General features: G+C 41.5%; 1 protein-coding gene across 4 annotated transcripts in view; it reads right to left on the bottom strand.

Moving 5' to 3' along the window:
- Nin (ninein) overlaps nucleotides 1-12,213 on the bottom strand; it is a 99,364-nt gene that overhangs the window by 13,393 nt on the left and 73,758 nt on the right. For all 4 annotated transcript variants that reach the window (XM_040742989.1, XM_040742992.1, XM_040742990.1 and 1 more), the window contains 6 exons: nucleotides 10,634-10,747; nucleotides 7,309-7,431; nucleotides 6,486-6,599; nucleotides 5,608-5,754; nucleotides 4,101-4,280; nucleotides 2,673-2,819 (listed from right to left, as the gene is read on the bottom strand). In XM_040742989.1, the coding sequence (XP_040598923.1) occupies nucleotides 2,673-2,819; nucleotides 4,101-4,280; nucleotides 5,608-5,754; nucleotides 6,486-6,599; nucleotides 7,309-7,431; nucleotides 10,634-10,747 (825 nt within the window). The remainder of the gene's footprint in view (nucleotides 1-2,672; nucleotides 2,820-4,100; nucleotides 4,281-5,607; nucleotides 5,755-6,485; nucleotides 6,600-7,308; nucleotides 7,432-10,633; nucleotides 10,748-12,213) is intronic.

The raw sequence follows: 12,213 nt of genomic DNA, 5'->3' as shown, positions 1-12,213 counted from the left end.
CTGTGATTGGTTTAATAAAGAGCTGAATGGCCAATAACTAGGCAAGAGAGAATAGGCAGGGCTTCCAGACAGAGAGAGGAACTTGGGATGAATCTAGGCACACAGGAAATGCCAGTGAGACACTGAAGAAGTCAGACACATGGTACAGAGGAGAGGTAACCAGGCCACATGGCAGAATGAGATTAATAGAGACAAGTTAATTTAAGCTATAAGAGCTAGTTGGGAAAACAATCTAAGCTAAGGCCAGTCTTTCATAATTCATAATAAATCTCTGTGTCATTATTTCTGAGCTGGTTGCCCAAAAGAAAGACTGACAATTCAGAATGTAAAAGGATGATTAGTGCTTTAATGGCAAGATCAACAACCAAAGCTGAATGGATCTCACACTTACAATGATAGTTGAATAGGAGAAGTGATTTCTAAATATTTTAAGAAAAATTAGAATGTCAGATGTTTTCTTTGCCATAAGCAAGGTCATCTGAAAAGGGATTGTAGGCAAGGTGTCCCTAGAAACAATTTTATTTCCAGAGATAATCCAAATAGAAGATCCCAGCCTTCTGCATTATGCAGAAGGTGTGGCAAAGGCTGACAGTGGACTAATGAATGCAGATCAACAAGGATAGGCAAGACAACCTTTTGCCATCCATAAACACCTTAGAGGACCTCCTGCAGGCCCCAGTATCAAATCTAGTGCAATCATTCTCTGTCATCACCAGAGAAACTCATACACAGAGCAATTAAAAGATTATATGTCCGTTGTTAAAAACCACACTGCTCTGGATGTGATCAAGGCCCTGAATAGCTTCAGTAAAACAAGAATTTCGGGAGAGACCATAAAACAAGTATTTTGGCAAACTTCTACAAATGATCAAAGACCAAAGCTAAAAAATATGAGTAAATGGCTTTGTAATTTAAAGTCTAGTAGACACAGGAACAGATGAAACAATAATTTCACCAAAACTTTGGCATTCAGATTGGCCTCTGCAGGAGATAAATGTTCAGCTTCTAAAGATTGGAACTTTATCTCAGGTAAAACAAAGTGCAATAAGGGTCAAGTGCATAGGGCCAGAAGTACAGGTAGGAAAATTAAAACCATATGTGGCTGACATAGTAATGAGTTTATAGGATGTGATTTGTTGCATCAATGGAAAACACAGATTAATATTCCTCCAATCTCAGAAACAAACCATAAAACAAAGAATGCTTCTGAGAAAAATATTACAGGGTATTATCAAGAACAGCTGCAAACCATTCAGGTCACACATAAGTAGTACACAACAGCTGTTGGTCATTCAAAAGTACCCACATCCCTATTTTAAAATGGTTAACTGACAAACCTGTATGGGTGAAACAATGGCTTTTGACATCAGAAAAATTACAGGCACTAGAACAGCTGATACAGGAGCAGCTAAATGCCCAACATATTGACGAATTAACCAGTCCTTGGAATTATCCTATATTTGTCATTAGAAAGTAACCTGGAAAATGGAGAATGTTAACAGATTTAAGAGTCATAAACCAAGTGATTCAACCAATGGGCTCTTCACAGCCCAGAATTCCCTTGCTTTCTTTACTATCTAAATGATGGTCTATTATAATGATTGACTTAAAAGACTGCCTTTTTACTATATCTTTACAAGAACAGGATAGAGAAAAATTCACCTTCACAGGGCCTGTTTATAATAATTTCCAGCCTGTTAAAAGGTATCATTGGAAAGTTCTTCCACAAGGGCTGTTAAACAGCCCAAGTTGGATGCCAAATGTAGTCAGACTTTTGGGTCACCAGCTCACAAATAATGACCCAGAGACATTATTAATTATGAAAGATTCACCTTAGTTAGGTTTTTTCCCAACTAATACTTATAACCTAAAGTAACATATATTATAATGACTATAATTAAATTAACTATAACTATTAATCTATGTTCTGCCTCGTGGCTTGGTTCCCTCTCCTCTGTACAGTATGTCTGACTTCTTCAGTGTCTTGCTGACATTTCCTGTGTGCCTAGATTTATTTTGAGTTTCTCTCTCTGCCTGGAAGTCCTGCCTAACTATTGGCTGTTCAGCTCTTTCATTAAACCAATCACAGTGACAAATCTTCACACAGTGTCAACAAATATTTCCACAACAGCTTACTCTGTGTTCTCCTCCTCTGGTAGATAACCATGCTGTGCTGCCCATTTCTGTTACCCATTCTTAGCAAGACCTTCAAAAAGCCCTTCCTTCTTTTCTTTTTCTTTCTTTCTCTCTTTCTTTTTTTTTTTTTAAGTCTGCTTTTAAAACCTAGTTTTGAGGTGCTAGAGAGATTGCTAATGGTTAGAAACACATATTGCTCTTCTAGATAAACTGAATTTGGTTCCTAGAAACCATGTTGGGTGGCTGATAACTGACCACAACTCCAGCTCCAGGGGATCTAACACCCTCTTTGGACTCTACACTCATGTGCACACACCCACACACAGACACACAATTAAAATGAATTATTTTAAGGCAATGTGTGTGTGTGTGTGAACTGTCTTCCTCTTGAAAGCTTAAGTATCTTGATGATACTGATTTGACAAGAACATCACAGGATCTGAAGTGGGCTCAAAACCCGCCACTCATGGTGAGAAGCAGACACTGGGGGCACACTTGTCAGAACACAGGTGTGTGGTTACACTCGAAAAACCCACCTTCCTACTAGTAGATTGTTCTTTCTGCGACTGTTCACACTCTCTCTTTAAAGTCAATTTTTCTTGTTCTGTGGGTTTTACAGTACAGGATTGGTGGAGTTGCTTCTGATGTTTGATGGGAAGAAGGCTGGATTCCAGTTGACGAACCTAGTAAAAAGCGATGTAAGAGGAAGAAATGCTTATATATCCATCCAGCCAGGAAAACAAACAGCAAACGAGGAATGCTTTTACTTACTACTTGGTTTCCATGGTTTAAAAATACTTTTTTTTTTTTAGCTGAGCAAGGTGATAGAGGGGTGTGATTCCAGCTACCAGGGAGACTGAGGTAGGGAATCACTTGAACTGGGCAACATAGCAAGACATGGACTCTTTACATCTTTTTCTTAATTTTGTATTTTTAAAAGTTTATTTATTTATTTATTTAATTTAATGTGCATTTCGTGTTTTGCCACCAGTGTTAGGTCCCCTGGAGCTAGAGTTGACAGTTGTGAGCTGCCATGTGGGTACTGGAATTGAACTCCGGTCTTCCTGAAGATCAGTTAGTGTTCTTAACCACTGAGCCATCATCTCTCCAGCGCCCAGACTGTTTAATTCTTGAAACCTACTTTTCCTTTGTTTCTTTCTTTTTTAAAAAAATATTTATAAACATTCCTAAATAAATGTGGTTGAGCTTACAAACTCAACATGGTAAGGGCAAGACAAATGAGAGGAGACTTCTGGGCCAGCCGAGCTTCTAGGAGCCACGAGTGAGCGTGATGGGCTTCTGAGCAATTGCAGCAGTCCTGGGTTTTAGAGGTGGCTGAAGTGTATCCACATCTGCTAAGTTCCAGGAGGGTGGGGACTGTGGCTGTCCTATTCCCACTGTAGCTTCTGCACATAGTAGGTCTTCTAAAGGGAAATTTGTGATTCTAGGGAGAATTTCACAGCAGAGGTGCTGCTGAAGGTTAAGTGGTTAACAACAGCACATGTAAACAAGGGTCAGCTGTGTGGTTATCAGAAAATTTAAAAAGTTATTCTGACCTTGAAATGCTGAGTCTCTAAGAAGGGGCACCAAGTTTTCCCTTACAAAGTGTTAGCCAGATGCTTAAGATCTGAGTTTGATTTTGCCATTTCATTATTATTGGTCTGGGCATCTAACCAGTTCGAATGACGAATATATGGATGTCATAGTTTCCATGACTCTATACTTTTAATATGGGGTTAAAGCCACAGATTTATTTTAGTATAGAACTGCCAATATAAAATGAAAATAGTTTAAATGTATAAAGATGAATTTATATAAAAGTAAATGAAAAATTATTCATTTTAAAAATAAGACTGTCACCACAGGATTCTCAAGTCTATAACTAAGAACTGCTTGGACCACATCAAACAGTTTGTTTTCATATCTAATCAGTCACATTCGAAAATGTGCCGCCTTTGAGTCACCTTCTCGTAGGAGTGTGTGAGGTCTGCTGTGGTGCTCTGCACCACAGTCTGGAGCCTCTGGCTCTCTTCACAAAGCAGCTGCGGTTCCTCACTCATGAGATGATCCAGCTTGTCCCAGGAGAGCCTTCTCTGCTGGCCATGGAGCCCTGAGAGATGGGCAGCTGTTTCTGAGAGCCAGTCCTTAAGAGAAAATTGTGGAGTTAAAACTTACTAGCAAACTGATGGCCACTTCTGTCTTGAGACAGGTTTCCTGTTTACCGAATGACTCATGTGTATATAGATACAGATATAAAAAAAATGATACTCTTGGATTTTGATTTTTTTTTCTCTTAAGGTTCAAAGTAGAATTGGCAAAATATTCCAGTGGACTTCAATAGGAAATCTGACAGAAGGGCTCTAACCTGGTCTACAAAGGACTCAAGTGTTTAGAAGTTGGTGCTTTCAAAGTTGCCTCCTTGGGAAGCCCTCCTTGAATCCAGGCAACATTCTTTTGATTAACACAGGACAGGGGATTCAGAGGCACCGCAACCTGCATGCTTCCACAGGCTAACACCACCCAGCTTTCCCGCAGGCAAGCATGTCCCTTTTTAGACTCCAGAGCACACAGCGTCCTAGAAACTGAGGCCTGAGTTCAAGTATGCTTTAAGCCACCAAAGTGACTTTTTTAAATCCTAAAAATAACTTCAGAAAAATTAAGAAGGTAACACAGCTAGATAAGCATTCTACCTTTTAAGTCAGACATGAAAAAGAAAAGAAAGTTTAAAAGGTTTGAAAAAGGTCAGCCCTTATGTATTTTTAAAATTGAAACAACTATCCTTTTTTTTTTAAGTACTATCAACCACAAGAGGAAAATAACTGAATTAGGACCTATTTTTATTATAGTACAAAATTTTAACATCTACCAGACATTTGGAATATTATTAATAATGTGTGTACACATTAGCAGCTTTGTGATATTTAAAATGAGATGTGTTTTAACAGCTCCAGGAAGGCCAGCCAGCTATTTTTAAGCAGTTTTTCCTAGACTTTCGGTTACCACAGAGGTAAACCATTTGGCAGTAGTGAACTTGCCTTCTAAGTCAGCACCATTGTCTTAGGCTAGAGGTTTCCTTTTTTTGTAGTTTTATCACCCCCACACCCCTTTAGATGGGTGTTCCTAGCTTAATTTAATGTTTTTCTTGGCTGGTTTTGTAGGTCCCCATACATGCTCTTATTCAAACTTGAAAATGCTTTGTTTTCATTATTATAAAATTCAATTCAGTTATGGTCTTTAGCTTATTTGGTCTAAAAAAAATACCCTATAAATCCATTTATATGAGGTCCAGAAGCAAACATCCCTGACCTATGTCAGAGAGTACAAAAGTGGGACCCTGGTAGTAGCTATGTAAACACATACAAGCACACCTATACCTTAAAAACAAAACAAAACCAAAAAAACCACTGTGATACATATGTGCAAAAACAATGAAATCACAGACTAAAATAATTAGAAAAAATAAGAAATAACCTTGTCACCCACATCCTGAAGCTGTCTGCGTAAAGACATCACTTCTTGTTGTAAAGCCTCCTTCTCCTGTTGAGTCACTTGGAGGTCTGATTGAATCTGGGACATTTGAAGATTTACATTCTGCAGGACATCTTCTAAATTCTGAACCTGCATGGTAAGAGCAATTGCATTTGTGACACAAACATTCCTGGTCCCACCTCTTGAATGTCCAGGAAGGAATAAACAAGAGAATGCCAGGGCCCCTCGGTTACAATTTTCCACATCCAATTCTCTTTCCAGAAATTCAGTGGAGACTCAAGATGTTACATATATCTACAAGATGCTGTTATACTTAAGAAAGAGATAAAGCCAGGTACTGCCGATATAATCTAACTGACTGCCAGGGGCTGAGGGACAGAAGGAAGGCCATCTGCCATTGTCAACCACACCTGCAGTGAGTCTTGAGAAATTACATTCGAGTCTGAGGTGCTGCTTAAAAAAAAAAAAAAAAAAACCTCTTGGTTGAAAATAATAACTTGTATTTGCAGAATTCAATTGCCTTTCAACTGCTGTTAAATTTGTACAAGGCCGGAAGGTATCCAGGACTTCCAGTATAAGTGGACACGTGCTCGTGCTAGAAGTCCGGTCCTGTTACCAACAAGCAGCTCTCTTTAAGTCCTGCCCTTAAACCTTCCTAGGAAGCAGGTCCTGAGTCAATGGGCTTCGATGGACACACTGTATAAGTTATTTTGTCATATTGTAAAGACTTCTCAAGTGAGGTCCCATGGGATCACCCTGAGGCCACGTGGGCCAGTCTCACCTGGAATATTCTGGGCCTTTCTGTGCAAGAAATACTAGACAATACTAATTAAGGAGACGAGCACGAGCGGTCTACACACCTTTTCCTGAGAAGTTGCCAGCTGTGACTTTAAGCTTTGGCTCTGCTGCTCCCAAGTCTTCTGCTCCTGCTTCATTGTAGCAATTTTGTGCTCTAGAAGGCTTGATTTTGCCAACTGTTTCAGGAAGGGAAGGGGGGGCGCATTTTCATAAGAAAATCCAGATCCAGTTTACAGTTTCCACCACTACCATAAAGAACCAGTCTATCCGCCTTGAGGTCAGGCATCGGTGGAGGGTAAGTGTAGGGGTTGGGGGTGTCCACCATTACCATCAAGAATCAGCCTGTCTGCCTCGAGGAGCAGACCAGGGAGAATGTGCGAGGTGGGGTTTTCCTGACTCTCTTCAACTTGATGTCCCGCTTTCTCGTCCTTGCTGAGTTTTCCTTTTTCTGTTTTCCCCCCAGTGTCTCCTATTTTGGGGCGGGAAGTGGGCCCAAAGGCAACTGGAAATCTCAAGAGTGTACTGTAACAGGAAAATAAAGAATGCCTACCAGGCAGGCAGAGCAAGGAAAGTAACATCTTCCTACGCTCGTGAAAATGTAATAGGAAAAACTAGTGTTTGTCTATAAAACAGATCTCAGAGGACAAAAGCCGTATTTCTATTATGTAGCATAGTGCTTTATATGTTATTCCTAAATAGCATAAATAGCATCATGACATATTTAAGTGAGACAATGCCATGATCTCCACTTCACTAAGTCTAGGGTCACATAACTCCACCTATAACTTTGGTCCAATACAGGAAGCCCAGCGGCCACAGCCCATGGGGAAATGCTTGCTGCCGTACACACTCCACAAGGATGAGAACGCCTATTGTTCTTACTACCTTATCAGCACAGCTGTTTAATTCTTCACTTAGAGCTTCTTTTTCCTTCAGCAGCTGTTCGTTGTAGGTTAGAATGCTAGCCATTTCTTGCTGGAAGTCAGAGAGATCAGGACATCTGTGCAGCTGAGAGAGATGAAAGAAATGAGCTCTGCCATGGCCTCCCAGCTATGTTTACACTACGAACTTGAAAAGGAGGTATTTGTAAACGGGGCACTTGCGTGGCCCTGAAACCTTGCTATCTGGACGTATTTCAAGGGACATATAAACTCTAGCAGCCTATAATTAACTGGAACTAACTGTTCCCAGCTAGCTTCCCACTGTTCCCTAGTTGACTACTGAAATGTCTGTTTAGAGCGATGCAGGCAGATGTTGCTAAATAATGGTCCTAGCCTTATCACAGTTAAATAACACACTGCCCTCCTGCCATCAGTTTAACTTCTGCTTGTGGAGCACATGTTACATTTCTTCATCATGCTTTTTTAAAAAGGTATTCAAATGCATGCTTCCTTTCTTTCTCTCTTTCTTTCTTCCTTCTTTTCTTTCTTTTTTTTTTTTTTGAGACAGGTTTCTCTGTGTAGCTTTGGAGCCTATCCTGGCACTCACTCTGTAGACCAGGCTGGCCTCAAACTCAAAGAGATCCACCTGCCTCTGCCTCCCGAGTGCTGGGATTAAAGTCATGTGCCACCAAAGCCTGGCCAAATGTTTTTTTTCAAACCATTTCAGCCAGGACCATTGAACTGACTGAGCATGGTAATCCCAGCACTGGGACGTGGAGATAGATTCAGGGCGGTGGTTCTCAATCTGTGGGTGGAAACCCCTTTGGCAATCCCCTATCTCCAATTAACGGTAGCAAAATTACAGTTACGAAGTAGCAATGAAAATGACTTCATGGTTGGGATCACCACAAAACATGAGGAGCTGTATTAAAGGTATATTAGGAAGGTTGAAAGCCACTGCACAGTCCTGGCTACACACACAGTTGTTTCTAGTCCAACAAGGGCTTTATGAGACCCTGTCTCCAAAAGGAAAAGAAAAAAAAGAAGTACCTGGCATGGCTGTACATGCCCACGATCCTAGCACTCAGGAGGCTGGAATATTGGAAGTTGGAAACCAGCCTGGGATACGCATCAAGACCTTATTTCAAAACCAAAACCAAATGAGGGGATTGGTATTTATCACAAACAAGTGCCAGCATGTGGGTGAATGATGTGCCCTTGCCCTGGCAGAAGCCTAATGACTCCCAGGAGTGTGCCATCGGAGGGGACATGCTGGTTTCCTTCTCTCCACTGCAGAGCGGGGGCAATCCAGGCTGCTTTTGTTCCTTTCAGTGTCCACGTGGGTACCAGTGACACTCTGAGCTGGGAACTTGGCTGCACAGGTCTTCCTGTCCGTTGTAGGATGTTTTACTGCATCTCTGGCTGTACCCACTACATTCAGTAATACTAATTTCCCAACTTAACAGGGGATATTGATTCCTTGGATGTTATTAATGCTTCCAGAACTCTAAATTATGAAAACTTTCCGGGTCCAAGCTGCAGTGCAGCAAGGGTGAGGTGGAAGCTGACACAACCTGAATCAAGAATCTTCATGATAAAATGACTTCCTACCATGTGCACATAGGGACTCATGGTTTTCCCATCTATTTATACCAATGCCCTGGGAAGGATGTGTAATAAAATGTGCCAAGTGATGTCCTCCTCATGCTTTCTCCCAACACTGCTCCTTTTTCTGGGGCTATGTAGCTCAGCAACGCCACACAGCATACACCACACATGGTGTGCACGTGGACTGACTGGCTCACACCACACATGGTGTGCACGTGGACTGACTGGCTCACACCACACATGGTGTGCACGTGGACTGACTGGCTCACACCACACATGGCGTGCACGTGGACTGACTGGCTCACATCACACATGGCGTGCACGTGGACTGACTGGCTCACACCACACATGGTGTGCACGTGGACTGACTGGCTCACATCACACATGGTGTGCACGTGGACTGACTGGCTCACGCCACACATGGCGTGCACGTGGACTGACTGGCTCACGCCACACATGGTGTGCACGTGGACTGACTGGCTCACATCACACATGGCGTGCATATGGGTTGGTCATTACCACTGAAAGGGTGAGCAAGCCATGCATTCAAAGGTACAGGAGGAAAGGGGTACTGGAGTTAATTACAACAAACTTGGTAGCAATGGCTCTGGGCTACTCTCACCTCACAGGGAGACCATGAGTGTTAGCTTCTAGCATGTTATATGGAACAAATGGAGTTTCTACTTGTGGCAGGAAAGATTAGTGCCTGGTATAGAAAGTTCTTACAAGACACCTGTTTGGTGCCAGCCCTGTGAGAAGCGTTACCAAAGACACGAGCGCCTTGAGGGCCTTACTCTATACTAGGTAAGGGAGTCAATTAGTGATTAGCTCAAACAAGACATATGGTGCAGGTGCAATGTGAACCTTGTTAAGACTCTTATGGCATTTAGGGAAGGACACTTTATGCTTACAGGGAGAACAGATGTAGGAAGGAACATTTCATCATCTGATGGTACAAATAGTAAGGGTAGGGCAAATAAATGGAATAACTAAATTATAAAACAAGATTGGTACAATGGAGATACCCTTACACATAAGGAAAATAAAGAGGACTGGATAATATTTTGTCTGTAGTTTCTTTTCTTGAGGTATGCCCTATTCTATATTTAAAATTAAATCTTTGTTTGAAACTCTGAAATACCCTTCTAAAACAAAACACACTAATTTTTTGGGGACGGGGCCTCGCCATGTAGCCTGTACTGATCATGAACTCTCAATCCTCCTGCCTCAGTTTCGGGAGTGTTGGGATTACAAGCAGGCAACACCATACCGAACTCTACACATTAAACTTGTGTGAGAGAGTGTAACTGAAGACACTAAGAACTTATATCCTCCTAAGCCAGGCGACTCACACCTGCCACAAGAAAAAGACACCAGTGGGACCAACTTCATGAGGGTCTCCAGAAATCAAAGAACAGTTACGGATGTCATGAGCCAGAAAGTCACCCTCTTAAAGACCAAGTAATGTTACTTTTTCATCTGGTGGGGAGAAAACAGAGCAACGAAATTTTGAAACTGGAATGGTTGGGATTCCTAGTAACAGAATTTTAGAGTCTACCATATAAATAAGCTGCTTCAGTAGAGAATTAGCAAGCAGAGTTCTTCTAAACACACTTGTATTTCAAGTCCTTGACTTGAAGCACTGAGCTGGTTGAGCAACCACAGTGCGAAAGGCGTTTGGTGGCAGGAGACACATCATCAAATACCATGTCGCTCCTCACCTGCTTCAGCTTCTCCAGTTCATCTCTGAGAAGGAGGTTTTCCTGTTCCACAACGTGAGTCTGCAGCTTAACTTCAGAGAGCTCTGCCTCCAGAGAAGCCACTAAAGTGGAGGTCTACGAAAGAGATCAGGCATATTACAGACATCTTCGTTAGCTGGGGAAACTTCACCCAAGGCATATAACAGGCATCTCCATTGGCTGGGGAAACTTCACCACAGGGGTGTAACAGACATCTCCACTGGCTGGGGAAGCTTCACTAAACCCACAGAGGACCATCAAGGAAACAGTAATACCAGTTCAATGGCATTGCTCTGAGAACATTTATCCTTTATAGTCAATGAACTAACCAAATTATCTTCCAAAGCTTTCCATGTACAAAGACAGCATGGGCTTGATGACTGATCCATGTCTTTGCATGTTTCTCTACTGTAGCTCTTGGAAGAGCTCCTGAGATTCTGAAATCTCTCCTTGGATTTCTGCTTATTCATCCCAGTGCCCTCAGGCTGCAATAGCTATCACTTGGGGTTTTCCTAAGGCTGGCTCTCAGTTTTCTGCCTTCATTTCCGCATTTGTCAGAATTCCATAAGAAAGAGCAGCAGCGTCCCCTGTTTGTTTATTCAATCAATCGATGCTAATATGTATTCAGATATCTATTACACTAATTTTATAATAATTTCATTCTATATTGTATTTCATTGGCCAAACTGTTTGAATCAGGGCTATTAGGAGCTCCCTTGGGTGGAGGCCTGAGTCTTTTGAATTTGATCTATTTTTAATTTTTTAAAAAATTATTTTTTTACCTTATTTTATTTTTATTTTATGTGCCTTGGTATTCTATCTGCATGTATGCCTGTGTGAGAGTATCAGATCCCCTGGAACTGGAGTTACAGGCCATTGTGCGCTGCCATGTGGTTGCTGGGAATTGAACCCAGGTCCTCTGGAAGAGCAGTCAGTGCTTTTAACCACTGAGCCACCTATTTTCACTTTTTATTTATTTATGTTTTAGCACTTTTTCTGCCTGGCACCATGGGACATTTCAAGTTCAATTAGTAATTTTTTCCAAGGTGCTCTTCTAGGAAAATGGTATTTAGAAAGCGAGATCTGGTTATCCCACACAAAAACACATCCATGTTTCCTTCTCCATCTCTGTGCGTATATGCTGTGCATACACAGCAATGTCTCAGATCCTGAACCAACATCACGAGGACTCACCTTAGCCCTCCACATTTTGACAGTGCAACTTTCTTTTCCAACAGCGAGAAACATAGTTCTCATCCTTGGTCTATGCTATATTCACTTATTTCCATTTACTTCTAGCAAATACCAAATAACCTTGTGTGCCCACAAGAAACACCATTTCTGACTAATTATTAAAGCATGTATGGACTGTTAATTCTTTTTCCCTCCCAACTGTGGCTATATCAGACACAGTGTCAGTTCTGTGTGCTAGTGTTTTTGTTCTATTTTTGTATCCCCACACCCATCATGATTGATTTTATTTATTTGAGTATATGAAGACAGTGTGAAACAGAGCGTGGATGTAGCTCAGTAGTAGAGCATTTGCCTCGCTGTTGCATAGC

The sequence above is a fragment of the Mesocricetus auratus genome, unplaced genomic scaffold (genome assembly GCF_017639785.1).
Source record: "Mesocricetus auratus isolate SY011 unplaced genomic scaffold, BCM_Maur_2.0 Super-Scaffold_15014, whole genome shotgun sequence".
Classification (NCBI taxonomy): domain Eukaryota; kingdom Metazoa; phylum Chordata; class Mammalia; order Rodentia; family Cricetidae; genus Mesocricetus; species Mesocricetus auratus.
This window is presented reverse-complemented; position numbering and strand designations above follow the sequence as displayed.